We start from the raw sequence: 19,894 nt of genomic DNA on the forward strand, positions 1-19,894 counted from the left end.
CTAAAAAAAAAGAAGCTTAAATTAAAAAAGATATTTTATTAATTGATTTTCTAAAAAGTTCAATTGTGATATTTTACTCAAATTCGAGTTTACAATTTTTTTTAGAAATTTTTAATTTTATTTATTCACAACGTAAAAATTTATATAAAATCTCAATTTCAACATATAGGTCCTGAATGTTTGGTAGCTTTTTATTGGTTTTTAGATTCTAGTTTTTGGATTTTGGTTTTTGGTTTCTGATTTTTGTGGTTTTTGATTTTTGGAGTAGATTTTAGTTTTTCAAAATCTTGAATGGTAATTTGTTTAGGTTTTAATTTTTCTACATAGAATAAAGTTTTAGTTTTAAATGAATTGGTAAATGGTAAAAATAGCATATTTAAAATAAAATAAAAAAATTAAAAAAAAAAAATTGACCTAAATTGTTTAGAAAAACCCACAAAACTTGGTTTTTGGATTCTGTGAAGAAAAGCCACAATCTCTTAAAATCTGGTTTCCCTATTTTTTAGGAAATTTCTATATTCATGGGTTCCGTCGTTCCCATCGCTTCTTGATTAATCATTAGGCCCGAATTCTACAATGGAGTTACTTTTTGTAAAATCATGAATGTGTAATTATTGGATTGTTGCACAATCATAAGACCATACACATTGCAGCACTCGACCAGCGGGTGTATGTAATTAAAGAAAAGGTAAAAATAATGCAAAAGTTAAAGAGAGAGATAAGAGAGAGGTAGAGACAGGATTTTTTTTTCCTTTTTTTTAATGCTTCATACCCGGGTGTACTGCTACACTCGAGTCTCAACTTTTTTTTCACTTTTTGTATTTTTTTAAGTTTTTTAATTCATACACTCGGCCAAAGGGTTCGCCGTTGTGTATGCCCTAAGCCAAAAAACTACTCCAAAAACTGCAGCCATTCAAGACCATAGTTGAGATACGGTAAATCGGTTTTATTCGAATAAAAAAATATGTTATGAAACTATAGAGATTTATAGGTCTAAACAGTCTATTTTCACTTCAAATTGTTTGAGTTAAGGAAAACGGATCCAAACTATGACCAAAATTCAAATTCGATCACATAAATTCGGGAGCGTGTTGGTATTATTAAAATTTATGTATTGTTCGTATTATTACAAAATTTTTGTTTGGTTTCGAGTTAATGAGTCTTTGTCACATAACCAATAATATATAAATATATAATACAAATGTTTTTTTCTTTCTTGGTTTAATGATGAATTAAAACCTAAAATACTCTTTAAAGTTTAAACCTATCTTGGATATGAAAATTGAGCTTTTTGGATTTTGTTCTGTCGACCTTAACCGAAATCAAAACTTAAGGGTTATTTAATTTACCTGAAGGTGGAAGAAATCTGTAATAAAAAAACGAATAGGAAAGTGTTTTTTTTTTATTAGTTTCGATTAAATTTGTTAATTAAGTGTTTTCGTTGTTATATATCTATACTAATATTTTTGCAGTCATTTTGGTGACGGATAGGTAAAAATACTCCCGGATTATTTGGATACCTGACCCGTTTCCAAATTTTGGTCATAAAAAGTTTGTAGGGTCGGGTTTCATATAACACAACTCATACAGCGGATATTCCATATTTAATAATTTAGATATTTAGAAGATTTGATTAAGATTTAGAATTATGATTCACCTATCATCTTTATTTATTTGTTTTTAACTGTTTTGAATCATCATATAATACATAAAGTAAAAAAAAAAATCAATTTTTTTTTCTGCATATACTGTGATTCGAAATTTTAAAAACGGACATATATTATCCAATTGAAGAAAATGTGTGTTCAACGTACTACATCGATTAAAATATTTACAATGATTCAGAATTATATCATAAATATGATCAACATTAATAAAATAAATGAGTTTTTTGGCTGGACGGGTTGACGGAACGGATTTTTGAATCAACAATAATAAAAAGATTAAAATATCATTAATCCGCCTCTTTAATTTAAATCCTTAATTTTTTTTAATACCACCAATATTAGACATCAAATCAGTCTAATTTAGAAAAGATTATATAAAATCAAAAATTGTCCCGTGGTATAATGTTACTTAATAACGATTGTAAACTATAAAATATAAATATCTTTGAAAATGATACAATTTACAAATTTTTATCTATAATAAATAATCGTTAAATTTTTTTAAATTACTACTTTTGAAAACAAATTACGGGACGGGTTAAGAAATTACAGGGCGGGTTATATGGTGGACGAGTTTGAATCAACATTTATAAAATTTTAAAATATCATTAACATATCGCTTTAATACAGATTCAATCCTTAGTTTATTAAAATATAAATGTCTTAGAGAATGATACAATTTATAAACTTTATATATATAAAAAATCATTAAATTTTAAAATCACTACTTTGAGAAAACAAATCACGGGACGGGTTAAGAAATTATAGGACGGGTTATATTTCGGACGGATTTATATGGCGAATGGATTTGAATCAATATTTATAAAATGTTAATATATCATTAATATGCCGCTTTAATACGAGTTAAATCCTCAGTTTATTATTGTTCCGTGAACTCGTGATATATCGTTACTTGATAATAATTATAAACTATAAAACATAAATATTTTATAAGGAGATACAATTTATAAAATTTTATATATACTAACTTTAAAAAATAAATCATCCCGCGGTGTACCACGGGTTAAAATCTAGTATATATATATTCATTCACAGAAGTGGGAGAAAATCGATAATCACATAAGCAAAGAAAGAGTCTTGAGATTAACCTAACTTATTTATTACGTTACGTTGATACTCTGTTAAGGACTTGGAACAATGACGAAGATGTCCAATCTTCCAAGGGATTTGGCGATAGAGGTGCTCTCTAGAATTCCGGTGACATCTCTGAGAATAATCGGATCTACTTGCAAAAAGTGGAACACTTTATCCAAAGATCACAACTTCACAAAAAAAACACATTGGTCGACAAGCCAAAGTAGCAGCAAACGGAAGAGAGTTTATGATGGTCATGATGATGGATTTTAGGGTTTATTTGATGCGCGTCAATCTTCACAACAACGTTGAATCATGTATAAAGCGTGAAGCTAAACTTATTAGCCTAGACGATTCAGTTGAAGTAGATGTAACTCGAGTTGTTCACTGCGACGGTTTATTGTTATGCATCACTAAAGACTACACTAAGTTCGTGGTTTGTAACCCGTATTTGGGGCAAACCCGGTGGATCGTGGTTTGAAACCCGTACTGGGAGCAAACTCGGTGGATCGAGTCCCCACATAAATTCAACAGATTTGACTTGTATACGAATGCTCTCGGATACGACAAGAGTAGCAAATCCTACAAAATCTTGATATTTGTTGATTTCTTTTATCCCCCTGCTACTTTTGTTGAGTACAAAATCTATGACTTTAACTCTGATTCATGGAGGGTTATCGATGTCACTCCAGACTGGACTATGTATTTTTATGACCGTGGCGTCTCTCTCAAGGGAAATACATTGGTTTGCTAAAGACCAGCTTTTAGAAGAAAGTACTTTCTTAATCTGTTTTGATTTTACAAGCGAGAGATTTGGACCGCATTTGTCTATGCCGTATGAGTTGTATTTTGAAGGTACTGCGAGTCTATCTAGTGTCAAAGAAGAGCAGCTTGCAGTTTTGTTTCAACGTTGGGATACATTAGAGATAGAAATATGGATTACGACTAAGATTGAGCCCAACGCGGTGTCTTGGAACAGCAAGGTGTTCTTAGCCGTGAATATGAGATCATTCACTTGCTTTGACTTTCAGATTTTGCTCACACATGCGAGTTTCTTCATTGACAAGGAGAAGAAAGTCGCCGTAGTGTTTGATAAAAACAAAGAACGCAACGTAAACCCCACTCGCACCGTAGCTTACATCGTTGGAGTGGATGGATCCTTGAAAGAAGCCGATCTTGGAGAATATGGAGACAAACATTGTTATCCACTTGTGTGCTCTTATGTTCCAAGTTTAGTTCAACTTAATTAGTCCATTTTACAATAACTATAATCTATTTCTTGCATATTTACTTCTTGTTTTCTCTTTTTTTTTTTATCTTCTTTGAGCAAGATTATTAATTAAATTAAAACCATGCATATGAGAAAAATATATCAGAAACAAAACCATGCATATGAAAAGAAAAGAAAAACTAGTAAAACAAAAACAAAAGATTTATATACTATCATCTTTCACAATTCCCAAATTCAGTTGAACACAAGTAAAAAAACAAAGACATCAACAAAAGAGTAAATAAGGGAGAGCAAAAGAAAAAAAATGAAAAAAGGAAATAAGGTATTTTATTGCCAAATTTTGAACTACGTGACCAGTTATTAGTAGGCCTGTAAACGGAGCGGATGTCCGGTTTTTTTTAAGATATATGTATATGTATCCGTATTATCCACCAATTTAGTATCCGCATTTGGATTTGGAAATTATGAATATTCGGTATCCGGTGAATATTCGGAAATAGTGTTTATAAAATCCTAAATTCATTAATATCATACATAAAAAGTTTAAAAAATTCATAAAATAGCTAAAAGTTGATTCAAAATATAAAATATTACAAAAACAAAGAATTTATTAAAGTAGCAAAAAGTTGAAAAGATTCAAGTGATGTTCTTAAACAAAAAAAAAAGACGTTAATCAACTTCTTAGATTCTTCTAAGAATTATTTTTATTTTCTGTCATATGATTATTTATTAACATTGAAAATAAAATAAAAACAATTTAAAATGTTGGGCTTACAAGATTTTTTGGGCTTTAACACTTGAAGAATGGAGTCATAAGGCCTTCGAGTAACAAAATTTTTTATGGGCGTAGACATACCCCGGATATCAGTTATCCAGCCCAAATTTTAGGATTATTCGTATCCGAGTCTGTATCCGGGGTATCCGTCATTTTACTATCCGTATCCGTATGCATTTCGCCCGATATCCATGTTTTGGATAAAAAACCGGCTATGGATAAGGATATCTGCGGATAACGGATATAAATCCCAGGCCTACCAGTTAGTATATTACTATATTTTGTGGCCGTTAGTAATAAAAGATTGTGTACCTACCCTGAACTGAATCGCAAATTTTGTTTTGGTTTACCACGGTTCTTCGGTTCCGGTTAATATATCCAAGCTTAGCTTGAAACAAGTGCTTCAGGCTAGAGTAGATTCATGGCAAAAGTTTTTGTTCGTTTTAAATGTTTTGATGTTTTTTTGTAGGGCAATTCTCAAAAATACTACACTTAAGTTTTGGTTTTCCAAAAATAATACACTTAAGTTTTAGTTTTCCAAATATACCAATTAAGTTTTAATTTTCCAAAAACACCATATAACTAAAAAAAATTTGGCTCTGTTTTTTCGTTGCAGTGAATGCTTGGTTGCCTCCAGAGCTTGATCACAAAGTGGATATCTTACTTTCAGTTGTTGGAAAGTTTGGCTACCAGGTTGAATTTGCAAAGAGCTAGAAATGGAATAATGACCCTTGTGAAAGGCTTGTAGTACAACCCGTAAGGATGATATCCCATTTATCTCCAAGAACCTGACATGAACCACCTTTCCACGGTTCGCCGAACTCATCTCTCTCTTGGTGATTGATCTTTTTCATAATCGTCTTAATGGCACTATTCCGTTCGAGCTCATCAAGTTGAATCTGACCAATCTGGATGTTTCTTTCAATCAACTTCATGGAAAAGTTGGACATTGTAAGAGCATAATTGTAGACAGATAAAGGAAATCCAAACATCGAATAAAAACCGAATAACTTAAACAATATATAATTAAGAATTTTCAATAACAAAGATATTGTTGGAGTTTATATATATATACATATATATATATATATATATAATGTTAACTCAGCCTCTAAAATATAAAACTAATTTTTTTAATTTGTATGAATTTATAGTGACTACACATCTATCAATATCTTATAATTTAAAATTTTAAATAATCAAAAATAAATAAACTGACCAAAAGTAAGCAAAAAATAAGCAAAAAATGAGCAAAACATAAATAATATTTTTAAAAACTGACAAAAATAGGTTCACAAATTCAAAGTTGAGATCAAATAGAAACAAACATAAGTATTTATTTTCTTCTATTGTTATTGTTTTTGTTCTTTCTGGGTTTGCTTCTCTGGCAGTTGATCAACTTTTTTTTTTTTTATTCGCATAAACTAGTGTCACATATACAAAATTGTTTAACGTTGCCATTGCATTACTAGTGCTTGATTAAAAATCTAATATTTTTTGTTTTTATCGAAGATGAATAATTTAATTGACTTCTTTGCTTTTCTTCATCAATTTTTTTTGTTGTCGTCATCTTGATCCTCTTTTTCTTCATCAATTTTTTTTGTTCTAGCTCTCTTCCTCTTGCTCTTCACCTCCTTTGTCGTAACATTCTTGTTCTCCCTATCTTCTTCTTCTCCTCCAATAAAACGGAGTTGCACGGAGTTGTTGTCGTCGTCTTGATCCTCTTTTTCTTCAAGAAACACGTTGCCTATGTTTCCTCCACACTCACCTCCTTCTTGAGACGTCTGATGAGAAGGCATGAGATGTTGGGTTTGGTTATGGTCCTCTATCTTGTCGTTCAAGACAGGGAACTTCAAGAAATAAACCGGGTCAATCCCGGTTTCTTGATCGTCTTGGTTTCTGGTCTGGTTCAACGCCAGTTTCGGACCGAAGTCCACAAACTGCATCACATCAGAGAAGTTCATTTTATCAAAAGGTGTTGCTCCAAATCCGGAAGGAGACAGTTGATTGATCTTTTGAACATTAACTCCAACTGAACCGTCACCTATAAAGGAATGATACAAGGGTTATTTCATTTTTCTAAAGAAGATTTAAAGAAACATATTATATATGTAATGTATATATGAGCCAAAAAAAATTGATCATTAAGGATAGCAATCTTGTAGAGATGGTTGAGATTGCTCGTACAGGAGTTTCCGGACATGATGTAGTACCCCAGCAAGGAGAAGTTTTTTTTACCGGATGGATGAATGGGTTTCAATGAATATCTCTGGCTCATATAATTCCATATTGTTCGCAGTCGCAGCCAAAGACTCAAAATTACTGGCATTTCCAAAGATCTTTTTTTTCTTTTTCTTTTTTTTTGTTCAAAAACATTTCCAAAGATCAAGAGGTTTCATTTCTAATTATTACAAAAAGAATACACACATTAAGAACATTAAGGAGTTTATCAAAACTCTTGTCAAGATCGAAACAAAGGCTTTCTGCGGACTCAAATTCTTCAATGGTGTCTTGATCCGGTATGTTCAACCAACATTTGCATACTTGAGCGTCGAATTTGAGTGTATGGTGTTCGAGCTTACATTATTTGACAAATGTTATGGGTCCGATATTAATTTCAAAAAATTTCTTAAGGTTAAAAAGCTCCATTTTTTCAAAAATCATTTTTTTACTAAGAGGTTTTAGTTTTTTTTTTTTTTTGGCCAAAGGCCCCACTACATATTGAGACGGGCATGTACATACTAAAGAAGCAAAGACCAGTTCATGCCTTGTATGTATGAAAAAAGTTTCGAGCTGATCGAGTAGATGGGTCTTGAAGGCTCTTATTGCTCAGATCATGTCAGCATATCTACAACGTGCCAAACATCGAAGCTACCTAATTTTTTTTTGGGGCCCTAGAAACTCCTTAGGTAAGCCTAGCTATACTTAATTTTCTTTGGGTATTGGGAGAACCAGAGATCGACCGAGATCGACGGTCGAGATAATCGCCCAAAATTATGAAAATCATGAAGATTAAGAATGATCTAGAAGTTATCATATCTTAAGTTTAGGAAGTTTAATATTATCTCTAAATATATTATTTACATTTATATTTATCTTAGATTAGGAAATCTCATATCTATATAAGAGAATGTAATTTATACCTTTAATCTTATGAGAGTCTTATTATAATTCTTCCTAAACACTTTGGTGTTCTTTAATCTCATCAATTTATCATTGGGAACCCTAGAAACTCCTTGGGTAAACGTAGCCAGGGGCTGAGGCACATGGATGGGAGGGGGGTCAACTGACCCCATGACTTTTACAAAAAAAAAATTTCAAGCTTATTTAGTTAGTATTTTATAAATTATTTGGCTTAAAATCTCTAAATGACCCCTATATGCCTAGTTGGAATTTCTTGTTTGCAACCTACGCCAATTTTTTAAAATTAATCATTTAGTGTTTTTACCTTTTCATATTAATTAAAAAATAATAACTGCATTTGATTCAATTATCCATCAATTTGCATCTTTTTGACGTTTATGTTTGAGTTAACATGTTATCTGTATTTAACTCTTCATCTTTTTTTCGTATTAATTTTCATGTTTTTCTTTTCACTTAAATATTTTTTTCTTACTCTCTGTGTATGAATTAAAATTTTATAATTACTTTTGATTTTTTATAATATTTTAAATATGGCTTTCAATCAAAAAGAATTTAGTTTTATAAGTATCAACTAATCAATATAAACACTAAACTAAACCAAACAATATTGAGAAAAGAAGTTAAATATACTTCACAACTTTTTCTCACCATATTTTCGATTAGTTTCAAAAATAGAAAACGATAAAAATTATGATGTTACGCATATACAAAATGATAGCCATTTTATTTTCAAAACTATAACTAATGGTGTTTATAGCGATAATAATACTTTACTTATATTAAAAAATGTAATAACATATAGATTTTTAAAAATTAGCAATGAAATTTTATTTTAATTAAAGAAATAATAATATTATTATTATATAATTATATTAATATATTGACCCCTATAAGAAATATTTCGGGCTCCGCCACTGAGCGTAGCTACTTAAAACGATAAAAATTATGATGTTACGCATATACAAAATGATAGCCATTTTATTTTCAAAACTATAACTAATGGTGTTTATAGCGATAATAATACTTTACTTATATTAAAAAATGTAATAACATATAGATTTTTAAAAATTAGTAATGAAATTTTATTTTAATTAAAGAAATAATAATATTATTATTATATAATTATATTAATATATTGACCCTATAAGAAATATTTTGGGCTCCGCCACTGAACGTAGCTACTTGTAATCAAACGTTCCTTTTTGGTAAGCCTACCAAAAAAAACGTTCCTTTTTGCCAAAAAGTTGACACTAAACCCATATGGATATGGATTGGTTTGGTTTGGTTTAACCAAGTTGACACCCCTACTTTTTGGTAACAGAAATTCATATTTTATCCCAAAAAATGAAGACATGACCATGTTAATCTGAAAAAAACATACTGTCATACCCAAAAAAAATTCTGTAAAAAAAAAGTAGGATACCCAAAAAAAATTCTGTAAAAAAAAAGTAGGGTAGAGACGAATCAGATATTTTGTTGCAAATTTGAACTATGTTTTGGGTTGTTTTTGTACTGTCGTAATAGAATCTTTTTTTTTTTTTTTTTTTGATAAAAACGTAATAGAATCTTTTTCTGTAGGGTTTTAAATTTGTTATATTACACAATATCTTGCCGCGGAAGAAATCCGAACTCGCAAAGGAAAAGGAATATGTTTTTTTCCTCTGTTTAAAATTTTTGTTTTGTCATCATATCTTTTCGTTTAGGGTTATCTGATGTTACAACGAGGTGGGAGAAAACCGGTAATCACAGAAGCATATTGAAAGCGGTTTTGAAGATACATCGATCATCGTTGAGACTTATACTACGCTACATCGATCATCGTTAAGACTTGAAACAATGACTAAGATATCTAATCTTCCTAAGGATTTGGTGGAGGAGGTGCTCTCTAGGGTTCCGTTAACATCTTTAAGAAATATCCGATTAACTTGCAAAAAGTGGAACATTTTATCCAAAGGTGAGAGCTTTGCAAAGAAGCACCTTGGTGATCAAGCAAAAGAAGCAGCAACGGAAAGAGAGTTTATGATGGTCATGATGATGGATTTTAGGGTTTATTTGATGCGAGTCAATCTTCACAATGACGTTGAGTCATGTATAAAGCCTGAAGGTGAACTTATTTGCTTAGACGAAGAAGACGATGTATCTCAAGTCTTTCACTGCGACGGTTTATTGTTATGCATTATGGAAGATAACACTAGGATTGTGGTTTGGAACCCGTATTGGGGGCATACCTGGTGGATCGTGCCTACACATAATTTCCACAAATTGGACGTTTATACGTATGCTCTTGGATACAAGCAGAGCAGCAAATCATGTCGCAGCTACAAAATCTTGAGATTTATTGATTTTTCTCGCACTTGTTTTGAATTCAAAATCTACAATATAAACTCTGATTCATGGAAGGTTCTTGATGTCTCTCCAGATTGGAAGATAGATTCTTATAGTCGTGGCGTGTCTCTCAAGGGAAATACGTACTGGTTTGCTAGAGAGAGGCAAGGAAGCAGTACTTTCTTAGTCTGTTTTGATTTCACAAGAGAGAGATTTAGATCACGTTTTCCTCTGCCGATTCAGCCGTATATTTTAGATACCGTGAGTCTATCTAGTGTTAGAGAAGAGCAGCTAGCGGTTTTATTTCAGCGCTCAAGATTATCAGAGATGGAGATGGAGATCTGGATAACCACGAAACTTGAGCCCAACGCGGTGTCGTGGAACAGCAAGGTGTTCTTAGCAATGGATATTGGCCTTCAATTTCAGTTTCAAGTTAGAGCTGCAAGTTTCTTTATCGATGAGGAGAAGAAAGTTGTTGTGGTTTTTGATAAAGAGAAAAAATATTTAGTGTCCACTCACAACATAGCTTACATCTTTGGAGAGGATGGAACCTTGGAACAAGTGGATCTTGGATTATCTGCAGACAAATTTTGTTATCCACTTGTGTGCTGTTATGTTCCAAGTTTAGTGCAGCTTTAGTTAGTCCTCTACACAGTACCAATAATATATTTCTTGCATATTTAGTATTTATACTTTGTTTGCTTTCTCTTTTTTGTTTTCATGTTCTTTGAACAAGATTATTAGTGAGAATGTATATCAAATTTGTTTCTCAACTTTTTTTTTGTTCATTTCACTGCCTTGGGTTGCTTAATTTCCTTGTTATGTTGTAGTAGATTCATGGTAAATACTTACAAGATTCAAAGATTCTTGGAGTTAATCTTCGACCTTTGGTACACTCTGTTCTTAATGCCCCTTTCTCAGTTCTGGCTTTGCTCATTGGAGTCTAATGCAGCTCTTGTATGTCCTGCAAGTTCTGGTTCTCGATACAGAGGCGAGAGGTTCAAGGAAGAATATCTGCAGAGAATAAGTTGAGACATAGCCAGAACAATGCCGTTTTAAATAGAGTATGTAACCAAACAAATTCGATATAGAACAATTAGAACCAGAACTTGTAGCAGATACAAAATAGACGGTGAAATTTGTTTTTACTCCTTGTTATCTCAATCGCCTTTAGTAGTAGACCGGCTCTCATTTCAAGCTTGTTGTTTTTTTCAGAATTAACCCACTCTTTCTTATACTTGTCCATTATCTTTAACTATGTCGATCGGTTCATCTGTGTACATCTTCAAAACGTTGTTCATTGTGTGACTATCCGACTCTATGTTCATATCTTTCATCTTCTATATAAGATTGTCGACCTCCTCTCGTTTTCCTAGCTGTAGACAGAGTAATCCTTCATGTTCTCCGGAATGCTTCTTTCGAAAAACTTCTCTGCTTCCTCAAAACCCAACACATTGTCAATCACATGAAATAAAACTGTCAAAAAAAAAGTTATGTATCTTTCTTATGAAAAAAGTTTGGTAGAGTCTAATTAGAGATTTAATTTATTGCCAATTAAATTACAACTAATGTAATTATTCGACCAAACAAATATTTTTTGAGATGTGATTCTTTCAAATTAATAAACTTTTGAGATGCTTTAGGGCCTGAGTAGATTCATGTTCTGTCGCAAACTCTAATTGACTCCTTCCCTTAAGGGGTATAGCGTCTTCAAATTGTTATAATATCTTGAGGCTGAAGAAATCTGTAATCACAGAGAAAAGGAAATTGTTGGTATTGTTATTTTCCTTTATTTTTTTTTTATTTTTTGAAGTTTTTATATCCTCGTCATCTAATCTTTTCGTTAAGGGTTTATGTTGTTATATATTCACAGAGGTGGGAGAAAATCGGTAATCACAGAAGCATAGTTTTTCAAAGTTAACCTAATTTATTTACTACATTACATCGATCGATCCTGGTTGAGACTTGAAACAATGACGAAGATGTCCAATCTTCCCAGCGATTTGGGCGAGGAGGTGCTCTGTAGAATTCCGTTGACATCTCTGAGAAAAGTCCGATCTACTTGCAAAAAGTGGAACACTTTATTCAAAGGTGAGAGCTTTGCGAAGAAGTACCTTGGTGATCAAGCAAAAGTAGCAGCAACGGAAAAAGAGTTTATGATGGTCATGATGATGGATTTTAGGGTTTATTTGATGCGCGTCAATCTTCACAATGACGTTAAGTCATGTATAATGCGTGAAGGTGAACTTGTTAGCTTAGAAGATGAAGTCAATGTATCTCAAGTCTTTCACTGCGACGGTTTATTGTTATGCATTATGGAAGATAATACTAGGGTTGTTGTTTGGAACCCGTATTGGGGGCAAACCCGGTTGATCGAGCCTAAGCATGACTTCCAAAAAATTTATTCGTATATGTATGCTCTCGGATACGAGAAGAGCAGCAAGTCATGCCGCATCTACAAAATCTTGAGATTTATTGATTTTTCTCCCACTTATGTTGAGTTTAAAATCTACGATATTAACTCTAATTCATGGAGGGATCTTGATGTCATCACTCCATACTGTAAGATATACGCTCATCGTCGTGGTGTCTCTGTCAAGGGAAATACGTACTGGTTTGCTAGAAATCGGCAATGTAACTTACTCTGTTTTGATTTCACTAGAGAGAGATTTGGGCCATGTTTGCCTCTGCCGTTTCAGTTTTATTATTCAGATACTGTCAGTCTATCTAGTGTCAGAGAAGAGCAGCTTGCGGTTTTATTTCAATGCTCCTATACATTACAGATGAAAATTGAGCCCTATCGGGTGTCGTGGAACAGAAAGGTGTTCTTAGCAGTGGATATGAACCCACTTGTTTCCTTTCAGTTTCAGGTTAGTGCTGCGAGTTTCTTCATTGACGAGGAGAATAAAGTCGCCGTTGTTTTTGATAAAGACAAAGAAGGTTTAATGAACCCTACTCGCAACGTAGCTTACATCGTTGGAGTGGATGGAATCTTGGAAGAAGTGGATCTTGGAGTATCTGCAGCCAAATTTTGTTACCCACTTGTGTGCTCTTATGTTCCGAGTTTAGTGCACCTTTAATTAATTAGTACATTTTACAATACCTATGGTCTATTTCTTGAATGCTTACTTGTTTGTTTTCTCTTTTATCATGTTCCTTGAACAAGATTATTATTAGGCAATGATTTGTTTAGTGTTTGTTACACATTTCGCAAACTACTGTGATATGTTAGTAAAACCTTCTAGATTTGTCAATATGCGGTACGGTAGTAAAGTATAGGTTAAGCTTTTGTAAAACCTCAACATTCATTCCTAGTGATATTCACATACTTATAAGAAAATAAAAAATGTTGTGCGGCGGAATTCGCATCATAAACTGAGTTTTACAGTCATTTCTCTGACCTTCCTATCATTGTTTGACCACCAAAAGTCGACAAAGCATTTGATGCATCTTAGGGGATGATGTTCACAACACAAACATGCAGATTTTGTGACCAATTAAAAAACTTATACAACTGCATGAGAGAGTCCGATCACCAAATAACACCATAAGCACCCATTATTCGGCTTTTTTACGTCGTATGACTAGGTCGATCCGACCAATAGCACCAAACCTGGTTCCCGATCAAATATTATTCTTCTACTTCAGGTAGATGGGAATAATAGAAATGAAAAATATGGGAAAAACTTTCCCTATGAAATCTTCTGACGACATAACTTACAAACATTATCATAATTTTGCACATTTCTTTTCCTTCAAAACCTAGCAACTCAAATCAAAACCTAGTATAGACTAAGATATTTTCTCAAAAGTTGAAGCTTTTAAACCCGAAGAGTCCGGTCAAACCATGTGAAACTATGATCCAAAAGCTTATGTGAACTTTTTTCTTCTAAATTTGGAAAGAAGAAAAAAACAGAAGAAAGCATGTTAGAACAAAAACAATGTTCGATCCAACCAAATAAAAAGAATTTGAAAACAAATAAATTCAGTAATAGAACAATTAGAAATTAACGAGACAAATGAATTAGGAGAAAAAAAAAGAGCAAGGGGTTCGTTATAATCATTAATAGCACGCCCACAAAACCCACACACACTATACATATGGCACCAAAGACGTACACATCTTCCTTGAAACTCTCAAACTGCATTAGCTTCCGCTTCTTTATACTCGAGTACACTACTTCCCTTACCTTCACTTCATCGCCTTCCTTGCAGTAACGAGAGATTATCAAACACGGTATTCGAGTATTGAACTCGGGTCCTTCTGGTTCCCACTCTCCATATATCTCCTCTGCTCCTTTTAAATCGTCTAGCTTCAACAAAGAGCTAATCACACTTTGATATTCTTCATCACCAACCGCACTTCTACACTTACATAGATTGGCGTCATCTATTTTATAATTTCTCTTTTCCTTCTCCTTGTACTCATTCCATAGACGGTGAACTTCATTTTTACTCCTTGTTATCTCAATCGCCTTTAGTAGTAGACCGGCTCTCTCGTAAGCATTCGCCATTGCAACCATGGTCCTCATCTCAAGCTTGGTGTTTTTCTCAGCATTAATCCACTCTCTTTTATACTTGTCCATTGTCTTTATGTCGGTTTCATCTGCGTACATTCTCAAAACGTTGTTCATCGTGAGACTATCCGGCTCTATGTTCATACATTTCATCTTCGATATAAGATTTTCCACCTTCTCTCGTTTTCCTAGCTGACTGTAAAGAGATATCATCGAGTTGAATGGAGAAGGTTTCGAGAGGAAACCGAGGTCTCCCATCTTCTCGAAAATGGCCTCGGCTTTATCCAAAGTTTTGTGAGATTTCGCGTAACAGCTTAAGAGTGTACCGTAGACATAGTCATCCTTCATGTTCTCCGGAATGCTTCTTTCGAAAAACTTCTCTGCTTCCTCAAAACCTAACACGTTTTCAATCATATGAAGCCTAGCTGCATAATCTTGAGGGAAAAGATTGAAAGATGTTTTTGTACTCATCCATTTTGATGCCTCAAGTGCTTTATAGAATTGATTTGAGTCACAGAGATTCTTGATGAGATCTCTTAACTCCGAAGGCTTCACTACATTCCCTTTTCTTTCCAATGACTCCAACAACGGAGTGATTGGTTTAACAGATTCTTCATTCTTCATAATCTCCTTTATTAGTTTATCTGCCTTCTCCACCATTCCCTTTTCGCGGTAACTAGACACCAACATAGTCGGGATTCGGACATCGAACGGAAGTCCCGAGCACTCCCACTCTTTGTAGTAGAACTCCTCTGCTCCGTTTATATCATCAAGCTTCAATAGTGAACCAATCAAAGCTCGGAATCCTTCGTTGTCTTTCTTACTTAACTTCTTGTACAAGTCCCATACACGGTAAACGTCCTTTCTCCCTCCTGCTTCACCATATAGCCTCATGAGTTCCTCATAGGACTTTGGATCCCTCAATTCCTCTGTTCTACGAAGCATCTCTTTAGCCTTTCCCTTAAAACCACTTCTGAGATAAGCCTTAGCCATGTCAAGTCTTGTGAGCCAGTCAAGCGGTGTATTCCCTTCCCATTCAGCAAGAAACTTCTCCATTGTCGCTATGTGAGTTACATCAGCGTATACTCGCAAAGCATTGTTCACGGTGTCTCTATCAAGCTTAATGTTGCTCTCCTTCATCTCTCGCAGAATCTCATCGACCTTACACCGGTTACCGTGAGGGATACGCCTGTAGAGTGAAGTCATCGAGTTATACGGTGAAGCTCTCAATAGCAACCCTAGCTCCCTCATCTTCTTGAAAGTAGATTCGGCTTTATCCAAATCATTTCGTCTTACGTAGCTGCTTAGAAGAGAATTGTAGATAGATTCGTTTCTTAAATTCTCCGGGATGCTCTCGACGAAATTCCCTGCTTCTTCCAATCCAAATACGTTCTCAATCAGATGAAATCGAGTAGTGAAATCTTCAGGGATGAGATTGCAGATCTTTTGTACAATCATCCAATTTGATACCTCTAGGGCTTCGCGACATCGCTGGGAATCGCGTAGGTTCTCGACGACACCTCTCACCAACGAAGGGTTTAATTGCTTCCCTTGTTCTTGTTGTTGTCGCCATTGCTCAAGCACCGTAGTGATTTCTGCTTTCTTTTCTAAAGCCGCTTCGATCCGACTTTGCAGAGTTAGGTTCCTTGCCGGGGACGATAGGGTTTTGTTTGTGGAGGAGCTGCTACAGGATGAATTAATCATCCGGTTTAATTATGCTTTTTATTATGGTTTGTTGGTACAATCTTTATTTGGTACATTTAGTCGGTTTACGACTGGTACAACTATCACTATATGTAAGGCACTTAGCCATTTCGGGAAACCTAATCAATGAACATTTCTCTTATCTCTCTTTCTCTCTTATCTCTGTTTAGCGCCGTCACAGTCTTTATCCCTCAAACCCGTTTGTCCTAAGGTGATTTCTTCTTTCTTTGATCATCTTTTGCCTTGAGGTTTGCTCATTTCCTGGATCTACGGTGGATCCTTGACTTGAGAGATTACTAATTGGTTTCTCCGGTTTCATTGGTATCAGAGCACTCATCCTCGGATCTGTACAACCATGGCTGATGCAACACGCCTTGCAACCATGAACAAGCAGATAGATGAGCAAAGGACAGCTACGGAGGCGTTAACGACTCAGATCGAAAAGTTGATGCAGTCCCAGACCCAAATCGATAAGCTACTCCAGTCGCAACAAAAACTTGAAGCTATGGTGACGGCGATAGTCTCTCACAACGGCGGTCAAGCTCCGGGTTCCAACCTAGCAGCTTCTGGTGACCTCACTTCGTCATCGTCGCAAACACCAAAACCCCCAGATCCTCCCGATTTGAACAGATCCGGTCAGCCTTCTGTGGGTAAGCGTCCTCTCGAAGAAGACAGAGCCACTGTGCATCCAAATGGACTGATTACCAGACTCTCGAAGGTAGGGTTCCCTTCCTTTGATGGTAATGGTCTCCGTGGTTGGCTTTACCGTTGTGAACAGTTCTTTTCACTTGATGGAACACCACCTGAGATGAGAGTCCGTTATGCATCGATACACATGGAGGGTAAAGCGTTAGAATGGCACCATAACTACATGCGTGATCGGTTTGATATGTTTCCATCCTGGTCAGAGTATGTTGTGGATCTATCAGCTAGGTTTGCAGAACTTGTAGATGACCCTTTGGCTGAGCTGGTGAATATAAAACAGGGAGGAGACTCCGTTGAAGTTTTCTGGGAAAAGTTTGAGGCTGCAAGAACAAGGTTGTCGCTTCCCATGCCACATGCTCTCAGCATCTTCCTAACCAATCTAAACCCACACTTAGCCTTACAAGCCCGACAGTTCAAAGTTACCACTGTAACAGAAGCAGCCCGAATAGCCAAACTCCATGAGTCAGCCCTTCTCCAAACTCCAACCAAACCTCAGCGAGCTCCCTTCAGTCCCTTTTCAAAGCCAAATAACCAAACCTACACTAAATCCTCAAACACTACAGCCATATTACCAACACCAAAGTTCACCGAATATCCCAAAACACCAACCTACAAACCAAACAATACCAATAAACCTACAAGGAAGTTTACATATGATGAGATGCAAGAGAGAAGAACCAAAGGTCTTTGCATGTTCTGTGATGAGCCCTATACTCCAGGCCATCATTTGAAGCACAGGAAATCTCAAATCTTTGTAATGGAATGTGAAGAGGATGATCTGGTTGATGAACATGAGGTTAATGCGACAGTAGAAGAGGAGGATGCTGTTGTAAATCCCAACGAAGAGCAGCCCACAATCTCAGTAAATGCCCTGAATGGATCCACTACCTTCAATTGTATGCGTCTAATGGGGCAATATGGGAAGCATAAGCTCCATATCTTCGTGGATCCGGGAAGCACCCATAACTTCATTGACATTAAGGTGGCCAAAGAGATAAACTGCAAGCTTGAAGGGACCAGACCCATGACAGTAGATGCAGCACTTGGTGGTAAAACAGTGACTCTCTTCAGGTGCAAGGACTTCACATGGAGAATGCAGGGCTATAACTTTACCACTGAAGTAAGGACTCTTCCCTTAGACCACTGGGATATTGTTCTCGGGGTACAGTGGCTGGCCACATTAGGTCCTATATTATGGGACTTTACTTACCTAAGGATGGAGTTCACCCTGAATGGAGCGAAGTATATACTCAGGGGTACTGCAAAAGCTGGCTGCAAGGTAATCAAAGGTAATAAACTCAATAAGCTACTCTCACAGGAGCCGCAAGTTGCCTTTCTACAGCTCTATGACCCTGATTCATCCACGAGTTCTAAGGCGTCTCTCTCTCATATTGCGGTTGATGAGTCCACTTCCCTTAGTGATGCCACATTGCAGGCACTATTGGAGGCATATGAGGATCTCTTCATTGAACCCACAGGGTTACCTCCTTTCAGGAAGGGCTTTGATCACCAGATACCAGTTGAGGCAGGTGCAAGTCCAGTGAGTCTCAGACCCTACTGCTACAACTCAATCCAGAAAGATATTATAGACAGAATGGTGCGGGAAATGCTCAGCCAAGGCATCATTCAGAACAGTTCAAGTCCCTATGCCTCACCAGTTGTGCTTGTCAAGAAAAAAGACGGTTCCTGGAGGCTATGTGTCGATTACAGAGGTGTGAATAAGCAGACAATTAAAGACAAGTATCCTATTCCCCTCTTGGAAGACCTGCTAGATGAGTTGGGAGGCTCAACATACTTCTCCAAGCTTGATCTGCGGGCAGGCTTTCACCAGATACGCATGCATCCCCATGATGTGTACAAGACAGCGTTTAAAACTCATGCTGGTCACTACGAGTATCTTGTTATGCCATTCGGCCTAACTAACGCCCCTTGTACATTTCAGGGTTTAATGAACCAGGTGTTTCGTCACATTGCTAGGAAATGCGTGCTTGTCTTCTTCGATGATATACTGGTCTACAGTCCAACCTGGGAACAACACTTGCAACATCTAGAAGAAGTGTTTGCAGTCCTCAGGAAACATCAGCTCTTCCTCAAACCTTCAAAATGCACATTTGGAGCCACTGTAGTCGAGTACCTGGGGCATTTCATCTCTGCTGCTGGGGTTAGTACTGATCCAAGCAAGATCAAGGCAGTGGAACAGTGGCCTACACTTACCACGCAGAAGCAGCTCAGAAGTTTCTTAGGCCTTGCTAATTATTACAGAAGGTTCATTCAAGGTTATAGCATCATCGCCAGACCCCTGACAAACATGTTGAAGAAAGATGGGTTCCTCTGGTGTTCAGAAGCTGCTACAGCCTTTGATGCATTGAAATCTGCCTTGACATCATCTCCAGTTCTGGCTCTACCAGACTTTGGTAAGGATTTTGTAATAGAAACTGATGCGTCTAACACCGAGATTGGTGCAGTCTTGATGCAGGATAACCACCCAATCTGCTATATCAGCCGTGCACTTGGCCCGCGTCACCAAGCTTTGTCAGTTTATGAGAAGGAGTTGATGGCTGTTGTTCATGCTGTGCAAGCTTGGAGCTCCTATCTTACTCACAGACCATTTCTCATCAAAACAGATCAGAAAAGCCTCAAATACCTGCTGGATCAAAAGGTAACTACTCCCTTTCAACATATGTGGCTGTCTAAACTCATGGGCTACACTTATGAGATACAGTATAAGCAA

General features: G+C 35.7%; 3 protein-coding genes and 1 pseudogene across 3 annotated transcripts; 3 read left to right on the top strand and 1 right to left on the bottom strand.

The window, feature by feature from the left end:
* The first annotated feature begins 2,825 nt into the window (after positions 1-2,825).
* On the top strand, positions 2,826-4,040 carry LOC9319601 (annotated as a pseudogene).
* A 5,444-nt stretch (positions 4,041-9,484) lies between these two features.
* On the top strand, positions 9,485-11,729 carry LOC9321724 (putative F-box protein At3g24580). Its single transcript, XM_021032791.1, has one exon. It carries the CDS (start codon positions 9,749-9,751, stop codon positions 10,874-10,876), a length of 1,128 nt encoding a protein of 375 aa, XP_020888450.1. The 5' UTR covers positions 9,485-9,748; the 3' UTR covers positions 10,877-11,729.
* Positions 11,730-11,826: 97 nt separating this feature from the next.
* Positions 11,827-13,334, top strand: LOC9319603 (putative F-box protein At3g24580). The gene has a single exon (XM_002883490.2). It carries the CDS (start codon positions 12,211-12,213, stop codon positions 13,315-13,317), a length of 1,107 nt encoding a protein of 368 aa, XP_002883536.1. The 5' UTR covers positions 11,827-12,210; the 3' UTR covers positions 13,318-13,334.
* Positions 13,335-14,220: 886 nt separating this feature from the next.
* LOC9319604 (putative pentatricopeptide repeat-containing protein At1g28020) lies at positions 14,221-16,458 on the bottom strand. The gene has a single exon (XM_002885612.2). It carries the CDS (start codon positions 16,456-16,458, stop codon positions 14,245-14,247), a length of 2,214 nt encoding a protein of 737 aa, XP_002885658.1. The 3' UTR covers positions 14,221-14,244.
* Between the last annotated feature and the right edge of the window lie 3,436 nt (positions 16,459-19,894).

This window comes from Arabidopsis lyrata (genome assembly GCF_000004255.2).
Source record: "Arabidopsis lyrata subsp. lyrata unplaced genomic scaffold ARALYscaffold_3, whole genome shotgun sequence".
NCBI lineage: Eukaryota > Viridiplantae > Streptophyta > Magnoliopsida > Brassicales > Brassicaceae > Arabidopsis > Arabidopsis lyrata.